Genomic DNA, 24,107 nt, shown 5'->3' with positions numbered 1-24,107 from the left:
GAGATATTTGGAGTCATACATGAAGGCCCTCAAATAGGTTTTTCCCTAAGCACCTTTTGACAGGCACAAAAGAGATGCAATTTCTTCCAACTTCTCATGATGTTTGTGTGCTGTCTACCCTGCTGTACAGATTATTCATCCATGATAGATGTCGGGTGGCTGAAAAGTAGAGGCAAATACTAAAACTCAGACATTAAAAATAGAAATCAGCTCTGTTTTCCTTGAAACACCTATTTAATGATCATCAGAAAATGTATTTGTAATATGAAGAAATGTTAATCAACACTTGATTCACTGAGGAAAGACAACCCAAAAGAACCCCTGGATATTCAAGCACAACAAAACAACAATGGGTACCAGGTTTTGTGTGTGGTACATCTGGACTTGGTGATGTCCTGGGCTTGGAAGGGACTCGTCGACTTTCTTTGGGACCTGTGGAAATGAGCAAAGTTTTGAATTTATTATTGAGGATGATGATTCAACATGAGTCTTTCAATTATCCTGCTGTATCAGAAGATTCATTTTCTGCTAAGAAATTTTTTATGGATTATTTCTGTCATTTTAAAATAATCCCAAAGAGATCTTTGGGTTGGATACAGTGCCAGTGCAGAGACTAAAGTGACGTTTACAGTGCAGTGTTAGATCAGTTTTCCACTCCTAACACCGATAACAAACACAGCTTTCTACAGAGTAAACTGCTGTAGTGCTAACACTTCCTAGTTGTGCTTCACAAGTGTTTCATATTCCAAAAACCTGCTGCTCATTTGAATGCAATTAAATCAACTGTGCATCAAAAAAAAAAAAAAAATCCTCAGCAAAGCATCAAAGCAGAAGAAACATGGAAATTTAGCTCTAATTTTCAAATTGACAGAGCTATATCCAAAGCTTTGGGAACAGCAAAGTACTGTAATTTTACACTTTTAAAGAAGCAACTCAAAAATATAAATATTTCTGTCACACTCCAAAGAAATCAAGATGCAGATTTTCCTGTGTGCAAGGACTAAGGATGAGTGTTGTCCCATACCTCTCCATTGTGTGTCACTGACATTTATAAATATACAGCTAATTATGTTCAATGACAACTGTATAGCAAAATTTGATTATGGCAGCAAAGCACAGCCTAGACAATAAGTATCTCTGTATCTTCACAGATCTCATCAATTTTTAACATTTTCAAAAGGATGAAACTTTCATGCACTAAAGGGCAAAATATTGATAAGCTTACTTGCTCTAGTTGGAGGAACACGTGGACTGGGTGATGTTTTAGGTTTGGAAGGCCTGTGATATATATCTTTAGAAGCTGAAAGAAAGAAACTGGGTTAAGCATTATTAAATAATAAGTAGCTTCAAATAAAAATACACTGCTCTGCAATGGGTGTAGTCCTGGAATGATTCACAATATCAAATTCAAGTGACAAAAATGCCTCGGTCAAATGGATCTGCCTCAATCAATCATATGACCCAGAATTAATGAAGTGATTGTGTTCTGACAGTAAAATTTAGGTTTGAGTGGAACAGAATTATTTTGCAGTCCTCTATGAAGGACTGAATTTCATTTCATAAAACTGGAGGGGAAGGGGAAAAAAGAAAGAGGAAGAGAAAGAAAGCTTTCAGGATGGAGCTCTGCCCACCCATGGTGCTCTGCACCTGCAATGGTGCCATCTTCACAGGATGACTGAAAACCATATAATTAGGATCCTGTTCTGATCTGGCTCTGCTTTGTACCATTAAATGTTGAAGGAAATTTTCCTATCTTATGTGCGTATTAACTTGAAAGAAACAAGGATTCTTCTTGATTGTTTAATAGAAAATAAGAAGACATCGAGAACCTTGACTGTTAAATTATTAAGGAACATGCAAAGAAAGATGACAATTTTTTTCAGGTCTGCTTTTAACAATTTGTGCTGAAGAAGAAAGACAATGTGACCATTCAAACAAGAAAGTATCATTACCTATTGTTGCCTTTGGTTTCTCAGTTTTAAACCTACTTGTTTCCAGAACTGCATTAGCATAATAAAACAAAAAAACCAAAGTATTACCAAGAACAATCACTGCCTCCACAATAATCATACCACCCCTGCTAGGGCTGATGACAGATAGTCACTCCTCCCTGAAACTCAACATTGAAGTATTGTGTTCCACAGAATTTCCTCCATGTCAAGGTAACAGCTCTAACACAGAACAGATCCCAAATATAAATCCAAATTTTTTGTAAAAGCCACAAAGAAACTCTGGATGGGTTTTTTTTTACCTTCAGCTTTGTACACTTTCCAGACTTATTTCAAGGGTTTTTTTTCAAGCAATAAGTGCAGACTTACTGGGGAGAAAAGGAACCTGAGCTCTCTCCCTGCCCATTTCTTCACCAACACGCCATGTACCTTGGATACCCGTACTGGGTCTGGCTGGAATGGAGGTTATTTTCTTCATAGCAACCCTGTGGTACTCTGTTTTGGATTCATGAGCAAGGGAGTGTTGATAAAATACCAATGTTTTAGTTGTTGCTGAGTACGCCTTGCCACACCATCCAAGAATTCTTTGTTTTTCATTCCGCCCCCAGGCAAGAGGCCTGGGCTAGGAGTGGGCAGGATGCTCAGAGGACACAGTCAGGACAGCAGAACCACCCTGGCAAAAGGGATATTCCAACTCACATAAAGCCATCTTAGCAACAAAACTTTCCAAAGCACCCATTGCTCCTGGACTGACACTGCTCTGCCTGTGGGATGTGGTGTGTGGTTGCTTTGTGCCGCTTGCTTTCTTCCACCTCTTTTTATCCTTCCTTATTAAACTGTCTTTATTGTGAACTGTGATATTTTTTTTTTTCCTTACTTCTGCTTTTCTCCCCCAGACCACTGTGTGGTAGAATGAGCAAGAGGTTAGTATGTGCTTAGCTTCCGGCCAGGGTCAACCCACTATGGAACCTCACATCATGGAAGTGTGAGTTGTGTAATTTACTTTCTCCCTCCTTAATTCTGCTAAGGTTGTATATGGGTATAACAACACATGCAGACACAATTATAGGAAGCATTACACATTCCTAAATCTCTGAACAACACAAGGGCTCTGGAAAAGTGAATCAACAAGTATGAATGAAAACTTGTGCCTGGAAAAGAAGAAACAGACACAATTTAAGAAATACAGAGCAGAATCCTTCCTCTTTGCAATGACACCCCTCATTTTCACCTTCACTTTAGCAGAACACAAGTTACATAGAAAAGACTTATTTTTACTGAGAATTGTACAGAAAACATCCATTTCTGCAGTGACTTACAATGCAATAAAGAACTGAAGATATTTTAAACTTACCAGGTTACTTATAAATTCTACATGTCACTGGATTTTATCCCTCAAGGAATGTTCTAAAATATATGCCCAAGGAATAAATACAAATCTGAAGTTCCAGCGATCACAGAAGAATCCATAAGACACATGTCAGTATGAAAAGGTAAAAAAATAAAGAACTTACCAGGTCTTGTTCGTGGCACCTCTGGGCTTGGTGATGTTCTAGGTTTGGAAGGAACATACTGTGGTACTCTAGGAACTAAAAAAATAGCAAATATTAGAATTTTTGGGAACTGATACTGACAGAAAGAATAACATTAAAGAAGAACACATGCCTTTGGGACCCTTTGGAATCACAAAAATTTGAGTAATGGAGAAATATGAACACTTGGAACATAAACGCCAGTGCTGATGGAAAACCTCTGGGACAGGACAATATAAAACAAGGCCAGCATCATTACACAGTATAAAAGTGAAGCAGGACATGATGGAAATGGAGCATAGAGACAGCAGTCAAAGGTAGGTTGTGGTGCTTCCATCCCCTTTGCAGAACACACTTGTGTGAGGAAAAAAAGAGAAAAAGATGATGATGAATTGTTAGTGAAAAATCACCAAACCCCCCCTTACAGGATGAACTTTAATAGTAAAAATTATGAGAGTGGAGTGCAATGAAACAGTGTTGTGATGGTCAGTGAGAAAAAAGCTAAAATTGATAGTTCCCAGGTGATTTACCCTGTAGGTAAAACTGTTACCTATTGTTGGTTTTAGTTGATCAGTTCTAAGTGTTACAGATTCCAGGACTGTATCAGAAACAAAACAGAAAATATGTTTTGAAAGTTGAAAATTTACAATTAGCGGCACTTTTTGAATCACGTACTTTGTATACTGCCTCATACAGAAACAGTTGTATTAAAAGAAATATCTGAGAAAGCAGTGTAATCTCCAACATAGCGTGAGCTTTGTTCTCCCATAGACTTCAATGAAATATCCAAATATCATCATTCTGTTATTCAGAAAATGGCTTTTTAGAGACACAAATCTCTTCCCTTGGTGATGAGTTTCAAACTCCATATACACTTCTGGAATCAGGCAGTACTTGCTTGTGTACTGAATACTATTATTAAAGAGCATTACATGGTGCATTGCATTGCACAGTTATATAATTCAGCCCTAAACTGGAATGGATTTAGAGTCCATTGGTTTAGAGTCATAAGGATGTGAAATTGATGTGTCAATTTTTATGTATGGATTACAATTCAAAAAAAAAGAAGAAATGTCTTTGTATATTTTAAGACAATTACAAGATGAGTGGATGATGCTGTAGAAAATATTCTGTATATTACAGATTCTTGAAAAAACAGTGAGTTGTAGGGGCTTTTGTTTTTGTTTGTTTGTTAGATTGTTTTAAACACAGAACAATACAAGCTCATAACATTTGTGTGACAAAACCATCAACCATTTCTGAGAAGGCCAGACTACCATAACAATGAAAAATGCATACAAAGGTAAAAACTGAGTGTATGAGAAGTTGCATCTTAAGGTGTAACTTGGAAACAATGTTTCATAATCAGATGCCATGGTTAAAAATTTATGAGAAGACAAAGATTTTGACTGCTACATGAGGAAATCACATCTAATAGATAACATCAGAATTAAAAAATATTGCTCTATGTCTGCAATTTAAAGGTCTTCAAGAAAGCGTTTATCCTTAAATTTTTCACATTTACCAAAGGATAACATATGTTGATATTAGAGACCATTGCAATTTTCTATTGCTATTACCAACTGGAGAGCATGGGACAGAAAGTAATTTTTTTCTGTCTACCACTAAATTCAACTGCTCTCACATTTAATGACATAAAAATCCAGTATTTTGGAATACAATGTAAAGGATCATTAATGCCAATAAATGTTTACAAGCAAATACTAGGTATGCATGTGTAACTGGGTAATTTAGTTCCTCATGCAGAAAATAATAATGATTCCAAATGAATTGATTGTGGCTTAGAAGGGAAACAGATTTATTTTAACAATGCAAAGCAATGTTGGAAAGAATTTATACCCCGCCAAGTAGCCTCAGTACACCCTTTAATTGCTTTGTATTTACTTCAGTTAGCAAGGTTAATCTGAGTGTAACAACACTATTCTCATCCTGTTGCCTTGAAGTAGCAGAGGTTTATTCTTTTGCTCAGTGAAAAATACCTAGCAAATGTCACTACTCATGAAAGCTGCAATAAAACTGCTGAACGGCACAGAGCAGAACCCCATTCTGTTTTAACTGCCTCAGGTAACTAAACAGCTCCTTATAAACACATTTCAATCCAAAATAAACTGTACTAGAAACAATCACAAAATAGTTTACCATCTTTGGCTTGTGGAACGTGAGGTTGGGGTGAAGGTTTAGGTTTGGAAGGAACATGTTGAGTCACCTTTGGAGCTGGAAGAGAAAACGTGGGCAGTAAGTTGATTAAATTGCACAGCAGTTAGCATCTGACACCAGCTGAACACACAAGCACAGAAACCTCACACCTGCAACTGAGAAGTAGTAGGCAAATCAGGTAATACTCTCCATGTGTTTACAACAATCTAAGCAAGAAAGTGGAATTTTAGTAATTTTTGAAGCTCAGTGTTTGTTTGTGTTTATAAAATAAAAACTGGAACAAGTGCAAATAAGCATAATTATGAGAAAGGTGATTGAGAGCTGCCAGCATAATTTCTTTTTTTATAAAGGAGACATTCCAGCTGTGAAGAGAGCAATAGACCCAACTGTTTTGAATGCCAAGCAAGATAATTACCTAAAAGAAAAATGAGGTTAAATGAAATAATCCTGAGGCATAAGGTGACTACAGTGATGTTTGCTGTGATGTAAATAAAGCAAACACAACAGCTTGCCAAGGAAATATTATTACCTATGGGAGACCTCGGTGGTTCAGTTCTAAGTGTAATAGGTTCCAAGACTGCAACAGAAACATTGTGACAAAGTGAGTGAGGAACACACACCAAAAATTTAAATACTCCAGTGGTAAGTAGAAAAGCAGGCACTAACACAACACCACAGTAATATGGATCTGCAAGCTGACTTTTAAATCATGGACAAGTACAATTCTTAATAATACAGGTAAAATAAGAAATAAGTAATTGGACAATCTTGATGGCAATAGAAGCAAAAATAGGTGGCTATAAATCAGTAAATCCAAGAACAAGCAAGAGAAGAGATTGCAGAGTTTAACTTAGAGACAGCAAGGGACTCTTGATACACAGAGTGTCAAACTGAACTCTGCTATTTCAAAGTAGTGTGCTGACTGAGACAAAATAGTTGAATTTTTTCCCTAAAGTGAGTAATCAAGCAGAGGACTAAAAAGCTGCTATTGTTAGAGCTGTATTTATCAGTCATCTGAAAAAAAGTAAGTTTGATAAAGCATGTTCATTTTTTCTTAAAATTTGAATCACAAAACCAATATATCATGCCCTTTTCCTGGTCACAAACTGTACCAAATGAGACAAAAAATTATGAGATGGCAGAATCTATAAAAATTACATGGCAATAAAGAAAACTTATTAAAAGAATTTTAATGCATTAATTCTTTCATCTCAAGGCAGTAACAAGTCAAGTAGCTTATAACACACAGATACACATGCCTAAAGATAGAACCTGTTCTATAACCCACATTCACTTATCTCCTAAACTCTCTTATGCATCTACCCATTTTGAAAATGGGCTTCACAGTCAATAACACTATAAAACTTCAATTGCAATTGAGGGGGCTAATACTAAAGTATTTATTACATTAACATACACAGTATGTTAACATACACAGTACAACATTCTGTAGTATTAATATTGCTGCAAATGAAGAAAAAACCCCAAAACAACCAGTATTAACTTCTACTGACAGTGGTCAGATACTCCATAGAAATGTCAGACCAGCCACTAATTTTTCAAATGTTCTCACTACATATGCCTGGTTTTCAAAGACTTTGCCATAATTCAAGTTCATCAGTTACCTTTGGAATTCAAATTCAAAATCTTTCCCTAGAAAACACTAATTTCTATTTTCAGGTTGCGTTTGAAAAATCAGTCATTTCTTACAAAGAGAAAAACAGCTTTCAATAATAGAAAGATATTTATATTATTTGTTAGGTCTGCATACTGTCTTCTGGAGCAATATGGGTTCCTTTTGTAGAAGTATTATCTAAAAAAAAATGAACGTCTCTTCTCCCCACCTAGAGGGAAAAAAAGTTGTTTTCTTCTTTACTTTGTGTACTAATAGCAAGTCACAAAGTACATAATTTCAAAAGAAGTTCCTCATCAGACTTAGCTTGAGGTGTTTTGATCTTAGCAGATCATTTGGGCTTCATATGTGAGGAATGTGTATTTTGGATACTGGGAAAATTTGTTTTTCCCATAGTAAATCACATTCAGGTTCAGCAACGAAGAAATGAAGTCTAGGGAATGATCCTCTCTCCCTATCAATGAATAACCACAGAAAAAATAATTGTACTATGTGTTTAATGCATGAAATATTGTTGGATATGAACAAAACAAGCACTGATTATCCATTTGATGGATAATCAGAGCTGGATGTTCTTGTGCAGCAAAATTAACTACTCATAATTTAGTAAAAAGCCAAAGAAAAGACTTAACAAGCAAAGCTAAGAAAAGGATGTTATGCAACATTGACCTTGAGAAATCAATGTCATTAGGGGAGTTTTGAGAGTATTTCATGGTGTAGAACTTGTTGCTGTTGAAAACTACGAGTTTAAGTGAGTTACTGCTAATTGATCAAACCAAACTGATTCTATTTTATCAAATCATTTAAGTAAGGCTTAAAGATGTCCTTGTCCTGTGAAGTATCATACATGTAGTCAGCTTCATCCAGGTTTTAAAGACCAAAGCTAGACTGCTGAAAACACCCTGAAGCCCTTCTCAGAATACAACCTGCCCAGCAAATGCAAACAGTAATTCAAATTTTCCTTGTAACTAGATAAAGTACTTTAGGGCTCAGTGCAAAGGAGAGCTTTGTCTGCATAAAAAAATGTATATATTAAACACATCACTTAACATATATTCCCATACTAAAAAAGGGCTATGTATTATTTTATAGAAACTGTGCTCCTCATTAAAAGTAAAATCACTTAGTTTTTTTTTTTCTTTAAATTCAGCACAAGTTTGGATGTATTAATTGAAAAAATGCAGTATTTTCCATACATTTGAGAACATATCAAGCAATATGCCACAAAACTCCTTCTGCAGGAATTGTTTACCAGTGTGTAGTTTTAAATGTCATTTTAGATTATGTTATTTCTATATTCCATAAAATCTTTATTATTGCAATAATTCTTATTCTTTCTTCTTCTAATGAAACGTTTGAAGTGATATCCTGTCTTTTAGAAGACATCTCCATGTTAGAAACATGGAGAAATAATAAAGCAACAAGATCATACGTCCATTTGCTGTGTTTGGACCACACATGAATAAGCAAGAAGCCTCCAGGAAATGCTGTTTTCAGCTGCACATAATATGAGACCAGTGAAAAGAAGAATGACTAAGGATGACTCATAATCATTACCCTCTGCAGTCTTTGGACGTTCATATGTGTAGGGACTCCTAGAAGTGACTGACACTGGAATGGTTGCTGCTGGAATAAAGAGAATTTTCTTAAGAGAAATACAGGTGTATCTGTAGCTGTTTTTTAAGTGCTGGTAGAGCTCAGCTGCTCTTGCTTCCTAACTAAAATCCACCTCTTCAAAACTCAAATGGAAACACTGACTGAATGACAAATTTACTGAAATTAAACTATGTGGCTGTTGCTGCTTTTGGAAAAGAAAAAGTGCATTTATGCTACAGGAACACACTGGGTAAGGAGCTCTCTAAAGCTTCACCTCCTGTTTTACTGGATTTTTAAAATCTCTTTATGACTGTAGACCACAGAAAAGAAACAGCTCCAGAGAACTCAATTTTCTTTGTTAAATTTTTCTATTAATTTTCCTGGGTTTCTCCCATAGTGATACAAAGGATAGATATGAAAGGCTTTGGGTGTAAATAACTGTAAAGTCCCAGAAAGCAAGGCTGAAGATCCTAGCAGATTATCTAGTGCTACTGCACATTAGATAATCAAGTCAACAAGCTTCCCATCTCCATCTAGAGTACTTAATTTGGTTTGAAAGGAACAAACCCCAAACACCCTGAAAAATATAAAGAACTTTGAAGTCAAAATAGGTAATTGTTTGATGGCAGCATGACTTCACAAAGAGAATCCATTTGCATTCCTAAACACATCTACAGTCACTGAGTAATCTTTGTGCTCACCCTTTAAATTTTGCTTCGTTTACTCTGTTTTGACTCTTAGCTCCTGTCCCTCCCAACAGATTTTAATTTGGAAAGAAAAAGTGATGGATAAATACTGTATGATGGGCCTTAAACTATATCTTTGGACATACTAACAATTTGTCATGTTGTAATTCACAAGCATTTTAAGACTCACAAGAAAACTTACTTAAAGGAAGTTACCGTAAAATTTTGAAATACAATAAAATCTGAGACCTATCACTTCCAAAATTCTGTCAGTTCAGACAGAAAATCACATTCTTTATTTAAAAGTCTCTATTTACCCATATGAAGGTTTATGATGGTTTATCTGTGTGGGCGGTGTTTGAATTTAAAAGAGTGAATTCAGATTTCCAAATTTTCCCTCTTTTTTTACTGACATTTTTTATAGCTTAGAGAGCTTTTATGTTTGATAATATTGCCTCTATTTTAAGAAGGCAAAATACTCCAAAATGTCTTCAGGACAAATAATTTGTGCATCGAAGTAAATGCCCAGAGAAGTTGTGGAGTCTCAATCCCTGGAGATATTTAAAAACTTTTCTGTAAAGAAAGTGTGGTAGTGTATTTGTGTCACAATAGAAAATTCATTACAATTTCCTTTCCTAAAAAATGGAGGATGTTTAGAGAGAGGTATTCATGCTAACAACAGTAAAAGTGAGGACAATGGTTTGGCATGATCACATTGGCAAGAAAACCTAATTTTTTTTTATGTAGGCCACAGATTCTGTTACCCAAATGCCAAGAAAGAGAATGAAATTGTGAACTTTCACTAGAATGTACAGTTTGTTAGCTAGAGAATCTGAAAAATCATTTAAATGATTGGGGTTTTTAAAATGAAGATTTTTTTCCACTGCCAAAAAAGGCAAATGCTTTACCAGGAACAGCACAAAAATCATATTAATAATGAGAGCCAAAATTAATTGCTTCACCCAAAGGCAGTTATTTAGCAGTAATGGCAGTAATTGATTAAATATGAATTTGGCATATATTGTTCGTTCATTACTCTGATTTACTCGTAGGGAAGGATGACAACCACTATCATGACACAAGTTTCTAATTTAAGTTGAACTTCCAGGTGATGCTAGACCACAGACAGGCTCCAGCTCTTTTACCCTTTTGGCACCTACCCAAAAGCCAGCTTGTCCCCATGCACTGCATATTTTATGGTTCAAATAATATTTTCTGAACAGGAATATAATTTGCCACATCAGAACACATGCCAGTCTCACTACCTACTTACAAGAGAATCATTACAAGTTTCATCAAGATTAAGAAGTGTGTCTTACCATTCTACCTGATTGATTCATGAGACCAGTACTGGGAAAGAAAAAACCAGAGGCGTGTGTACAAATATTTAAAAATGCCACTTTCTTCTTAGGCATATAGAAACTAGGCTATACAGCCTCTCAGTGTGGAAACACCAGGATAAAATCCTGATCTTGGCATCCCAGAATGCAAAACAAATCCATGCAACAGCTTCCATATGAGTTGTGCATGAGTTGCTGAATATAAATCTGAGTCCTGCATGTTGTTCAAAAAACAATAGGCAGGACTCGGATTTATATTCAGACACAGACATCTACAGCAGAGACAAAAATAAGGATTCTTGTAATACAATACTGCAATACTGGATTTCCTACACTTAAAATTATGTAGGAGCTGTTATCCACATAAAAAACTAATTATGCTCAATATTCTGACAATTCCAAGTCCTAAGTGCCTTTCCTTTAACAAGCTTCACAGGGAATAATTTGGTCTGAAGAGAGTTAATTTCTTTTTATGAGCAAAAAATAATTTGCAGGGAATCTGGAAAGAATTTAATAAAATCATCTGATCTCTTCCAGCATTGAGTAATATATTCTTACAGTAAACAATTATGCAATTTCAAGCTTTCTAATTTCATTATAAACCATTTAACACTAGAAATATTTTTACAACTCTGTTTATTTATTCTTCAGGTCCAGAAAATGCCAGGTGTCTTTTACTCTCTGCCATATATCATACGTGAAATTTAACATTGGTGTGAAGGTGCTATTTCATTTGGGATAATAAAATATGTCTTTACCAAATTCCAGAACAAAATTCCATTCTTATTTTCACAGTTTCAGCTAAGTCTACATATGCTCTAATGATCACTAAATCAATAAAATCCTATGGTTCTATGTAAGATGCTATAACCATCAGCAAAACAGTAGAATTTGTTTTCTGGACCCTATGCTGAACTAAATTGGAAAACTTGTTATTCCAAAATGAAAAGCAGGAAAACAATTTGCTTTGATATCTGGCTGTGTGAGTTGGTGACTTGGGATACAAAAGTTAAAAGGTTTTTTGCTTTGCTTCTATTTTTTGGGGGATCCAATACGAAAATATTATTCCTCAAAGAGAAATTCCTCACCTTTCTGATGATTAAGTGCCAAACTTCACAACTGCACAGAAGAAATTCAAGCTAAAATACACTACTTCAGTGATAAACTATAACAAATGTTTGCTATGGAAATTAATTACCAGGTTTAGTTCGTGGTTTTTGGGGTCTGGCAGATGGTCTAGGTTTAGATGCAGAAGTAGTGAGTTTTGCTTCTTTAGGAGCTGAAAGAAATATACTGGTTTATAAATTTATGTTTTCCACTGTATCACAAAAAAAAAAATCAAATGAGACAATGAATGGGAACAAAAGCAAATGGTAGAATCAGACATGCCAAGAAGTCTTCTCAAAAATTTTCCAGAGAATTCACTAGTCCAGCAAAATCCCTTCATTGTAAAAGTGAGTAATTGCATTTAAATATGCAGTTGAAGCTTGCAATCACATCTGAATGTTCCTCTCATTAAGTGAGCAAATTAATTTTTGCAAGATACCTAAGAGGTAAAACAATAATGTTTTTTATAATTTTGAATTCCAGGTTACTTTTAAGCCATAAGAAGACATATATAGACAAAATATACAGAAATGTCCTCACTTTTTGGCACAGTAAAGAAATTACTGGCAAACAGCAGAAAGAATATGGAATCAATTAAAAAAATTGAACTGCTTCATAGCTGCAGTCATTGAATTCTGCTAATGGAATAGAAGTAGCTTCTATAAGTTGAATAATATAAGTAGAATAGCAGTATCATGTAAATGGTAAAAATTAAGAACAATGAGTTCTAGAAACCCTTTTCCCACCAAACATGCATGGGTTGAAACTGTAATTAGTTAATCTGCCTGACTTCAGATAAAGTGTAAACTCAGTTTCAGGCAGAGGTAAGTAACTTTGTACATTTTTAAAAAGCAGTGCTATGAGACTGCTTTCCAATAAAATGTTTCATAGCAATTGATGCAGTGCAAAAATGTTTGATGTCTACAAAAAGAGCAGAGAGGAGTGAGCCATGAACTGACTAAGAGGTGTTTTTGAGCCAAAATGACATTCAGAAGGATTCATAAAGCAGTGGAATTAACACGTTAACCTAGTACCACAGGTATCCTTCACTGAGAGTTCTGGGATTAACATCCACAATACTACCTTTACACTTGGCAGTTCAATTGTATTTCCAATGAGTTCTCTGAATAAAGAGTGTTGGCATAGAAAAGCTCTCAGCAAATTGGAAGACAAAAGTTTTTACTGTACCATGGAACTAGCAAAACTGTGTGAAAAATTTTCCTTCTTTTTCTCCTAAGTGTAGAAAAACGTTTCTGAGTGCCTATCTCCTAACCTCTTCTTTCAGAGAAATGGATTAAATACAGCAAAAACTGTGAGAAAAAGTACCAGAGTACAAACTGTGGCTTGGACTGCAGAGAAGAGTGACTAACAACTACAGAAACATGTATTACCTAGGGTTGCTTTTGGTTGTTCAACAGTCTCAGAAGTTTTAGGCTCCCAAACTGGTGGTTTAGGGGCTAGAAAAGAAAAATTCAAGTGTAATCAAATCAATTATGACCAATTTGAGAATGATGAGCTAGTCAGGATGCTCACACTCACATATTGCATGGCTCCTGTCCTTTTTAGGAAGTTTTCATTAGATATTTTTAGAGAACATATCTATCTGCATACCAACTTATGAAAATGAAGTGCACAATTACCAGGTTTCATATGTTGTACTTCTGGGGTAGCAGATGGTTTCGGTTTAGAAGGAATAAGCGGTATTTCTTTTGGAGCTGAAAGAAAGAGCTCAGTTTGCAATGAAAAATTGTTTAACAAGCATTTCCCACAACAAACAGCACATGTCACATGTTTATATTGAAGACAACTTAGTATGGAATGTCAAAGCCAGCTGATGAAATCGGATTTTGAAGTGTGGAATGGAGATGATACTGAAATGCTGTACGTTGATCAGAAATAAGATTCTGTGAGCCCAAAACAATTAAAATTTCCATTTTGGAGGCTTTACATATGAGAGACAATCAGCACATGCGTGTGCATTGGGATTAAAAGAGACAGAACACTAATAAAAGGATGGTGGTGTTGTATCATGCAAGAGACAAGTTTTATTTCTCTGAGACAGTAAATCCACCCAGAAGGTTGTTCTCATACACAGGTATGTCAAGAGCAATCAGTATAACAATGATGGAAGAACAAGACTCTCTAACCAGGAAGAAGAATGATTATGCATGTGAAATGATATGTGGAAGGAATGCATTCATATGGGATGGAGTGCTCAAAACAAACACAGAGTTTTTCACTGGGTGAAAACATTACCTAATGTTACCCTTGGCCATTGAAAAGGATGGGAAGTTTTAGGTGTGAAAGATTCCAGAATGGATTCACTTGTTGCTGCTGGAAGAAATGATGACAAGTCATAAGAGAGCAAAGAGCTAATGGAAGAAACTCTTCCTTCATGAGCAAAAATAATTTTATTTTAACAAGAACAACAAATATTTCACTAATGTTTGGACATTTATCAGTTTAGTATGCATAAGGGAGAAATTCAGAACTGCACAGAGCTTCAGTGACTATAAATCAGCACATCTGTGATGTGCAAAAATTCTGGATATTTATTTCCTCCTGCCTGCTTTGCAACTGGTCTGGATCTCAACCACTGCCAAGTAAGATTTTAAGCTGAGCTTTTGAACATTTTGGGTTTTGGTCCAATACTTAAGGGAGGTGATACCGCGTACAATGTAGATATTTAATGAAGAGGACATGTTGAACAATCAATTAGTCACACATTAAAACATATAAAATTTGGAATAGAAACCTGACAACAGATCCAGCCGTGGTTTCAGTCCAAAACCACTGAATGACTGTAACTGTTAACCAATTTCACGCTGTTCAGGATGCACTGATGTTAACATTTTTAGTGATACTACAACAATAAAATGCAACCTACAGTTCACATCACAGTGTTTTCATCAGAACTACTCTACAAATACTGTTTTCTCAATTTTCTATGTGGCACATTTTTTAACATACTGAATCATGTGACTGTGAGTTGCCATATGCATTATTACTGTGAGAAAACACCAAGTTCAACCATTAGCAGCAACATAAATTTGAAATCAGCTGGTAGGGGTAATCCAAATGTCCACTGAAAATAACAGCAGTGTATTAATTTCAGTTGAGTTTTAGAGCATGGTTTGAGCTGCTGAATTAAGAACTAATTGAGCTGTTGAATTAAGAACTGAATTAAGGTAGAGATTATTGTACCTGGTCCAGCTTCTGCTATTTCAGGCTTACTAGGTGCCACAGGACTTGAAAGAACAGGCTGAATACCACTGAAAACTATAAAAAAATCATGTCATGTTAGCTGTGATTATTAATTCTACACACAGCTTTTTTCATAGAAAAACAACCCAAAAATGTGATATGTCATGGCACACCCAATTTGCACTTCACCATAAGCACACCTAGCCTCAGGAATGGAGCAGTATTGGATTAGAATGTAAGCTGAAGGTAGAGCTTAAAGTGAGAACTAAAACTAAATTGTCAGACAACCAAAGCTAACGCATCACATGGTCCACACAGCTTAAAGTGACTCAGAAAATACAAAGATAAAAACTTCTAACACCACAATTATAAAGTACTCAATCCCCCCCACCAAAAAAAAAAAACTATAAAAACTAAAAGCACTGCAAGTTTATTTCCATGAAGAAAAGCACCTGCCTTAGTTCTCTTCAGTGCTTTGTTTTGTGTCAATATTTTTTAGTGAATTTTGGTGTCATATAATCTGTTATACACACATAAAAACAAGAGTAAAGCTAAAAAATTGCTAAACAGCAAAAAAACCCAAAAAAAACGTAAGAAAGGAGCTTCCTATACTGGCAAGACAATATTTGTTATAAAAACATGTGTTCTAATTGAGCATATAATAATTAAGCATATAAGAAAGCAACAAGTAATTTAAGAATTCTTTTAAGATTTAGCCAGTAGTAGTATTAAACCTAGTTTAGTAGTATTAAACCAGGTTTACTTCATGTAAGGATATCTCAAAATAGCCCTAGAAGCTTTTTGAGAAATGAATGTAAGATCAGAAACACTACTAGATGAGTTTCTCGGCAGAAAGTGCAAGTTGTCATGTGAAAAAGGATGCTGTCAGTGATCATGACTCGCACAGAAGACAACATGGAAGATGATGAAAATATCTAGGATTAATAACATTTCAGAAATGGCTGTCCAAACACATCAAAAGGGGTTTAACTGAAAAGCTAATGCATTACTATTACCCGCAGTTGTTGTTAGCACGTGAGGTGTTCTGGAAAATGGAGGCATAGGTTTTTCCAGGTCAGCTGAACTTGTAACTGTGGAAAAATGTAAATATCCCTGAGACAGATGCATATTGATGCAGACATAGCAAAGGAGGCAAAAATCAGAAAAAGAAAGATTCCTTTACTTTGCTTCGTAAGATGCCAACACCACTACAACAGAGTTTCATAAATTTCCAACTTAAAAAGAAAGTAACAAAACTTCAAAGTTTTGTTAATAATAGACACACCCTGACAGGAAATGCAGTCCTGTTAAATCAGATTTATCAACAGGAATCAATTGATCTGTACCAATGTAACATGAAAGAAGCTGTGCTTTTGACTTCACCTGCACCCATAGAAAGAGACCTATATAATTTAAATGCATGCAAATATGAATTTGTACAACCAGGTATTTCTATTGTCAAAGCTTTATGTGTTTCAATATAACAAAAGCCAGTATTTTGGCTAATGGGTTTTAATGTACTACACATCATGCAATTTGTCATTTGTGGTATTTTACCTAATTGACATAATACAAATTAACAAAACTTCCGTGATAGATAGAAGAGACAGACTGAGGCAGAAAATCTAACACAAAACTGTTGAAATATTGACTGCCAGGTTTAGGATAATTTTCCTTCTTGTCTCTTGCACATTCCTACCTTTGTAATAAATACAAATATGTTCTTGAATACCTGTGGCCCCAGCAATAAAAGTTTCAAGGTGCAAAAGCAACATAACCTGAAGAAAAGTCTTATGAATCGAGAAAGCTGCAAAATTATGTGTATGTTATGGCTAACAGAAAATCCCCCATGGTGAAATGTCCCAGTCAGGAGCATATGTTAATAACTGATAATGAACCCATCTAGCTATTGGTCCTACTGGTCCTAATCTATTCAACATCTTAAAATCACATAAAAATATTAATTTCTGTGATTTCATTTGTATCTGATCCCATAACACAAAATATCACCATGTAATTATAGAGCTTATCAGACACTGCAAACAAAATTCTTCAGACACCAAGCAATCAGAGCAAACAGCTTGTAACTGTAACATCCTTGATGCAAAACCAAACACTAAGCAATGGAAATACTGTGAATACAATTTACCAGTCTCTGTTTTTGATATTTCTGCAGATGCAGAAGTTTGGGACAGGAAACTAATGTGATTAGAGTCCAGTGAAGCTGGAAAAAGAAAACCAAAACAAAACATTTTTTGGCATCATCTGAACATATAGACTGAACAGGTTTCAAGACGTGACTAAGAAACTAGGGATTTGGGAAAGGAAAACATCTCAAATGAACATGCCATGGATTTCCTAATGTAAATGTGTGAAAATGCACTGATGATGAAAATGATGAGGAAGCTGCTAGAAGAAATATGAAGAAGAGATCACATTACAAGAGAAGTGGAATTGCCATGGCCAAAGCCGGAAATAAATGTGGTTTTGCATGTATGGCCCCTTTTATCTCTATGATTAAGCTTTCCTGAAATATAGGCCCAAGAGAAGGAGCAGGGTGGCTAAAAGCACAACAATACCTCTTGGGACAATTCCCATCTTGCATCACTACCGGAGCTGCAAGAAAGATTACTGCCACAGGAAGCTGGTGTCTCTAACTGTGAAGAAACATCTTATGATTCACCAAATGTTGAAATGAGGTTTTGGTCTTAAAAGCCTAAAATGGCCTCAAAAAGAAGCAGCACAGCAGAGCATTCCTAGTTCCAGGTGATGGCAATGGAAAGGCATGTGTTCTTATGCCAGCCTAGCTGGGTTTGCCTCTTAGGAACGCTGTCATGTTTGAATGCACCAGAGAAAACAAGACCCACCACCCAAACACAAAGAAGCAGGGCAATGCAGCTGAGGGCCAGGGGTCATGTGGTCCCTCTGCAGAATGTCACGTGCTTCCTGCAGAAAATGCTCATCGGCCATGGAAAAAGCGTGGGATCAAACAAGAGAATGACAGAACCGGTGTGGCGAGTGCTTCGGCAAGCCAAGCTGCACCAAGAGGATTCCATCCTCTCCATGGAAGGTGACAAAGGATGCCAGGTGGTTTGGGGTGGGAGGTGTGATGGGCAGTGCAAGAGATGGCAGACAATGGGAAAAGAAGGCTGTTGCTAGTTACCCATCACAGTTCCTGGAGTTGCCAGGGAGGAAGGGGTGGTGGACTTCGGCCTCGGTCTTCGAGCGGCTAAGATCAAACACAGAAACTGCCTTCAGCTCCTCACACAGGCTGCTGTCACACAGGTCACGTCAAGACACAGCTATAAAGAAGGGCACGTGGCCCTGCTTGGGCCAGGCTACCGTGTCACAGCTTCACTGCCCAGGGTGGTGGCACAATGCTGCCTTTCAAATGGCATTGGCAGCCAAGGCATGAGAGCAAACCTGGAAATGCTTCCCCACAGCATTTACAGGTAGAATGATTTTTAGCTCCAGCCACACCACTGAGCCACTCTTTGGGACACCAGCACATCTGCAGAGGCTCATTGCTGCAGAGAAGAGCATGGCCAACGTAAGCAGTGAAGGAGGGAATTGCTGGTTATTTACCCTTCCTTGTGGTTTCCCGTGAAGCAGACGTGGTCCATTCCAGATCTGGTCTCTTGGTTGCTATGGTCAGACACAGAAATGATCTTGAGATATGCACTCAGCCTTGCCACAGCAGCACAAGCAGCACCAGCAGTACAACACCCTAAAAGTCTGTATTTAGGGCCACTCCTGCCCTTTCCTGGCAGCACCCTGTGACTCAAACCCACAGTCAAGTGCCTTGTGGTGGTTGCAACTAACACAATACTCCCTGGCTTTACTCAGTGGTTAAATGGCTCTACATCAGCAGATAAATGCCAAAATATCCAATTCACCAAACCACTCCTTACACATCCTTGGAAAATCCAAAACCAGCAGGAAATGCAGAGAGAGCAGGACACAAGACTTATGTTAGAATTCAAAATTCAGGATGACAAGTGCTGGGTATGTCTCCCATGCAAGCAGCTGCAAATGCTAATTACTAATTTTTCTAGCGTGAAGAAATAAACTGCACCTTGTGCTATCAATATTCAGTCATAACTCCAACCTTTCTTAAAATTTCAATAATTTATGCAAGTATTTTCTTACTGTTTTAACTATTACTATTTTTACATATAACAGAATATGTAAGCTCTCATCATTCATATGAAAGGCATTGTAATTCCCTGTGAAATATAATTCCCCTTCTTCCTTACAGTTAGTTTATAAGCCATTGATTAACATGCCCATGCATCAAGCTTGAACTTTAGTCCTCATTTAAAAAGATTAAAAAAAGTTCTGTATGCTAAAAAATCCATGTTAGTAAGAAGACACAAAATGATGTTTCTGCCATATTGGAATATTTCATTCTAGAAAGAATTTTCAAAATAACATCTGCATATGGAGTCACACGGGAATTCTGTGATAAATTCTTTTTGTCACTGGTTCCTTCAAAACTGACTTTTCAAGTAATGGAAAAAAAACATGTTCAAACATCATAACCATGTCATTAGTATGGCAAGTGTTTTACAGTGCATTAACAAACCACAGATATTGCTCAAAGCAAGTGAAAATTATGTCAAATGACATCAAGGAAAAACAAAAAAATTAAAATATCTTTTTACCCTCCACTGTTCCTTGGCTTGCAAAGTAAGGAGAAGAAGATTTCGGCTTTGGTCTCTGAGTAACTAAGATTAAACCAGAAAACTTTCTTCAGAAATAGTGACAAACTTTTTTTTTTTAAAGATACATCAGTACAGAACTGTGTGATTAAAGCCCATATTCCACTCTTTTACATAACTATTTGCATTCATTACAAGGTTATTCCACATCAAAATCAGGAGTTAGTGTAGTACACAGACAGTTAATCTTTTAGTGAACTAAGCCTATAGAGCAGAAAATTAGGAAGAGTAATTGAGAAGTCTAATGATTAAGTATCTCATCATTTACATAAATGACTGATAATCTTGCTGAAATGTTTGGCATTGTGTTGCTATCAGTAAAAGAACAGAAATGTTTGGACTAAATTTTAAAATACAGCTTTTCTTATTTAAGTATTGTGAAATGATAGATAGAAATTAGGATTACTCTTTACCCATCACTGTCTTCGTGGTTTGCAGGAAAGGAAAAGATGTGGGCTCCAGAACTGGTCTCGGAAGAACTAAGATTAGAGATGGAAACTATCTTGAGATGTTATGGAAGTGTCTCGATGCATATGAAAGCATTACTTCAATCACACTCAAATAAATCAATGGTGGTTTCTCACGTATGCTCTTTCTATCAAATAAACCCTACATCAGTTTATAGTCACTTGATATTACCACAAACCACCAGCCACTGGCTAAACACTGCTTCTATTGCACAATAGTGGCAGACATGATGCTCCAGAGCTGCCTTTTAACTGCAGTAAATGACACATTCCAAAATCCTTTTTCAGGCACCAAATATTTTCCAACCATAAATTTCAAACTAGTCAATGAATATATAGCCAGAAGTTTTGTTTGCATCAAAGATACTGCCCACCTTATATTTTATCTGAAAAACTATGAACTAGCTCTGATTATTATATATTTCACCATACTTAAAAATGAACTTTGGTCTAAACTAATACATGCCTGGAAAAAAAAAAGAAGAGAAACAATAGGTTCTCCACTAAAAAATGCATAAAAGTGAACTTAATAAGGATTTCCATGAAGAGTTGGGCACTCTGGTAGAAGAAAACCAACTTGTGCCTTCTTAACCAAAATCTGTAAGAATCTCTAATAGAATAGCTTGATTAATTTACAAGTTTTCATTCTGAACAAGTATGAAGTACTATGAAGCACTTTGGACAGACAGAATTTCATATAGACACTGGAAGACAAGGATAAGTTACAAGAAGAGTCACATTTACTACACAGTAATTAGTGAACAGATATGGAAATGACAACAGTGAATGCAAAGATCACAATAAAAAAATCCCTTCTTTTGTCTAAGAATGTATTATTGAAAAGGAAAAAACTTTCTCATAAAAGCATAGAACAGATTCCTAACACAAACAGATGATAGTCAAACAGTTTATCTCAGAAAATGGAATCAAAGTTTGGACACCGTCATCACTCTTGCAAGAACACAGTACAGAAAAATTAGAAGAGCACAAATCTGATGGACCAACAAAGAGAACATTTCAAACAAGGAGTTCTTGTTCCGAAAATTCTGTTAGACTCCTCCAGTCTTAGTACATAAAATCTTTAAAAAGTGCATCAAAAGTTTGTAGGGTAAATTGACAGGGGAGTGGATTGAAGTAGTTTCAGAAATGTATCCCTTTTCATCTGACTACGCACTTCTCTGCTACACAGGGCTACTTACTGTCCTCTCCATCTTAATTTTGTTGCTGAAAAATGGAAATAATAAGAGCTTCACAAGTACATTTTCTGAATATTTTCTCCTTGCCTACCACTGGTTTAAAGAAGTGTTCAACATAACTGTTATGATGGCAAATATAAAAGTACCTATTTGTTAATGTACAGGGGGATACTATAGAACATTTACAAATATCTGTAAAGATCTGCAGTAGAACACAAGGTTCAGAGTGTACCAAGAGAAAAAAAAGGAGAGTTCCTATGTTCAGCATTAAATTTGTCCTATAGAGGAAGAAAATATGAAAGAAATTGACTGGATCCTTTAGGACACATGAGGAAAGCTGACAAACCTTTATCTCCCCAAATAAAAGGTGGTTTTTTTTCCCTAGATGTAGCTAGACTATCAAGTCTCAAGCTGTTTAGAAAAGCCCCTCACCCTGAACTTGGGTTTGCAATCTCACTGTGCTACCTTTAATCTCCCTGAAAGGATTTTTGTCGTAGCTGGAGAGTTCTCCTTAATGACAAATATCCTTGGATATTCTATGCAACTTCAGGATTTACAACCCCAACAACCATGAAGCTGTTTTAAAACTGCAACCGAACATGAACAATATTTATAGAAGTTAAATCCACAAAGAGAATTTCCTGCACGTGTCACTCTCTGCCCCCAACATTGTAACTGACCAGGACAATGTCTTAAATACCAATAGCCATGGAAATACACTTTGGTAATGCCAAAGAAATTAGCAAATAAAAAGGAGTATGACTTACAGCAAAACCACAGCTATCTGTGTCATGATACACTACATATAGTAGAGAAATTATAGTTTGGTTACAAGCCCCATGGTATCACATAGTAAAATTCTATGACATTAAATAATACATAACTAGTCAGTGGCAATCATGGCTAATACTACTAATTAGTACTGTAAAAGTGAACTCAGAATTTGGAAAAAGGATCATAAACCAGTACGTTAAACATCATAGATATTACCTTAAATACAAATAGTAACTGATGCAGAATTTTTATCTTGCAGTTTTTCTTATCCCCAAAGTAAAGGAAATCAACATTTCACTAAAAGCAACCTGGGAACCCTTCTGATAATTCAAGAACACTCAGTTTGCAAGAAATGTCAATACCAGACTGAGCTGATGGTATTTCCGTGACTCCAGATGCTTTAGATGGGAATTGAGAAACTGTCTGTGTTTCATTAAGAGCTGCACAGAAAATCTGGATTTAAAATGCCGAGGAATCTGACTGTTGCTGGGATAGCAAACACACAAGCTGTGTTGTTCAAGATGATGTCACTACAAACACAAGCAAAATACTGGGCACTTCAAAGTCCTTTCTGTATTTTGTTAGTAAGGAGAAAGACATGTGTCCCAATATGGTGACAAGAACCAGTATCTGACGCTAGACAGAACTCCTAAGAATCTTCTTCTACACTTTCTGGAGTTTAAATTACACCAACACAAGGAAGGAATTCAAGCAAGTTGGTGAAAAAGATCACTCTTTTTGCACCTTGTACCAAAAATGCTTTCTAGCTGCTGATCAAGAAGTGACAGATACAGAACTGTCCATTAACAGGCTGGCCACTTGGACTTAGAAGAAAATGTGTTCACAGCAGAAAAAAGGCAGCAAGTGGCAATGTGATGAAAATGAAACCTAACTAATTTTTGCTGCAAGGAGTGTTGGTAACAACTTGAAATCGGCTTTGGAGGAAATTGTCATCATTGAATGGAAATTAAATATTTCTCCTTGCAGGGACACTAAACTAAACAGAACACTGATATTTGTTCAGTGTCCCATTTTGTAAGGTGTTGGTAAATTGACTTATTTAAGAATTGAGGAAGTAGAAGAACCCTAAAGCATAAATGCTGATAAGGAAAACCAAAAAAACTATATAGATTATTATATACTATTAGGCGTAATTAATTTAAATGTCAATAAAATGCTATTAATCCACCAGTTCAATTTTACTTGGATCTGGTATAACAGGTTTCAAGGGTGTTCAGAAGCATCAGAGCTATCATGGAAGCGTCTGGTCAAGGGCAATTTTTTGCAAATGTTTTCTTTAATTACAGTGTTGTGCCTTTTATTTGCAAAGTTGTACTCAAGCAATACACTTGGCATTGTACATTTTTGTCTCTATTAATCTCCTGCCTATGCAGACTCCCTTTCTCACAGCCAAATGTCTAACTTAATCACTGCTTTAAATATATTCAAATTAAAGTATTTTAGAGTCTATTCTTCACCATTGCTATTGTTCCTGCTATTTCTACAGGACTTAGTCAACAGTTCCAATTTAGAATGGTTTCATTCAGGGATTTATACAAAACTTATAATACCTTTCACTCTACCCCTTTTCAGTATTGCAACTTAGAAAGAGAACTTTATGTATTAAGACATGCGTATTAACACCAAACACAGCAATACGGACTTATACCAGAAATATAGGCCAAAATTAGAAGAGAATATTTATATTTTCATGCAAAATTTCC

General features: G+C 36.0%; 1 protein-coding gene across 50 annotated transcripts in view; it reads right to left on the bottom strand.

The window, feature by feature from the left end:
* The window catches only part of ABI3BP (ABI family member 3 binding protein), a 161,549-nt gene that overhangs the window by 43,437 nt on the left and 94,005 nt on the right, over positions 1 to 24,107 (bottom strand). For 26 of the 50 annotated variants that reach the window (XM_064410698.1, XM_064410709.1, XM_064410708.1 and 23 more), the window contains 18 exons: positions 20,360 to 20,425; positions 19,890 to 19,952; positions 18,811 to 18,870; positions 18,389 to 18,454; positions 17,375 to 17,449; positions 16,236 to 16,316; positions 15,226 to 15,300; positions 14,278 to 14,355; positions 13,662 to 13,736; positions 13,413 to 13,478; positions 12,113 to 12,193; positions 8,850 to 8,918; positions 6,189 to 6,236; positions 5,642 to 5,716; positions 4,032 to 4,079; positions 3,464 to 3,538; positions 1,226 to 1,300; positions 358 to 432 (listed from right to left, as the gene is read on the bottom strand). In XM_064410698.1, the coding sequence (XP_064266768.1) occupies positions 358 to 432; positions 1,226 to 1,300; positions 3,464 to 3,538; positions 4,032 to 4,079; positions 5,642 to 5,716; positions 6,189 to 6,236; positions 8,850 to 8,918; positions 12,113 to 12,193; positions 13,413 to 13,478; positions 13,662 to 13,736; positions 14,278 to 14,355; positions 15,226 to 15,300; positions 16,236 to 16,316; positions 17,375 to 17,449; positions 18,389 to 18,454; positions 18,811 to 18,870; positions 19,890 to 19,952; positions 20,360 to 20,425 (1,251 nt within the window). The remainder of the gene's footprint in view (positions 1 to 357; positions 433 to 1,225; positions 1,301 to 3,463; positions 3,539 to 4,031; positions 4,080 to 5,641; positions 5,717 to 6,188; positions 6,237 to 8,849; positions 8,919 to 12,112; positions 12,194 to 13,412; positions 13,479 to 13,661; positions 13,737 to 14,277; positions 14,356 to 15,225; positions 15,301 to 16,235; positions 16,317 to 17,374; positions 17,450 to 18,388; positions 18,455 to 18,810; positions 18,871 to 19,889; positions 19,953 to 20,359; positions 20,426 to 24,107) is intronic. The other 24 variants (XM_064410684.1, XM_064410730.1, XM_064410687.1 and 21 more) reach the window with 20 other exon arrangements.

Source organism: Passer domesticus, chromosome 2 (assembly GCF_036417665.1).
Source record: "Passer domesticus isolate bPasDom1 chromosome 2, bPasDom1.hap1, whole genome shotgun sequence".
Taxonomy (NCBI): Eukaryota; Metazoa; Chordata; class Aves; order Passeriformes; family Passeridae; genus Passer; species Passer domesticus.
Note: the sequence above shows the minus strand (reverse complement) of the source record. Positions and strands in the feature narration are given on the sequence as shown.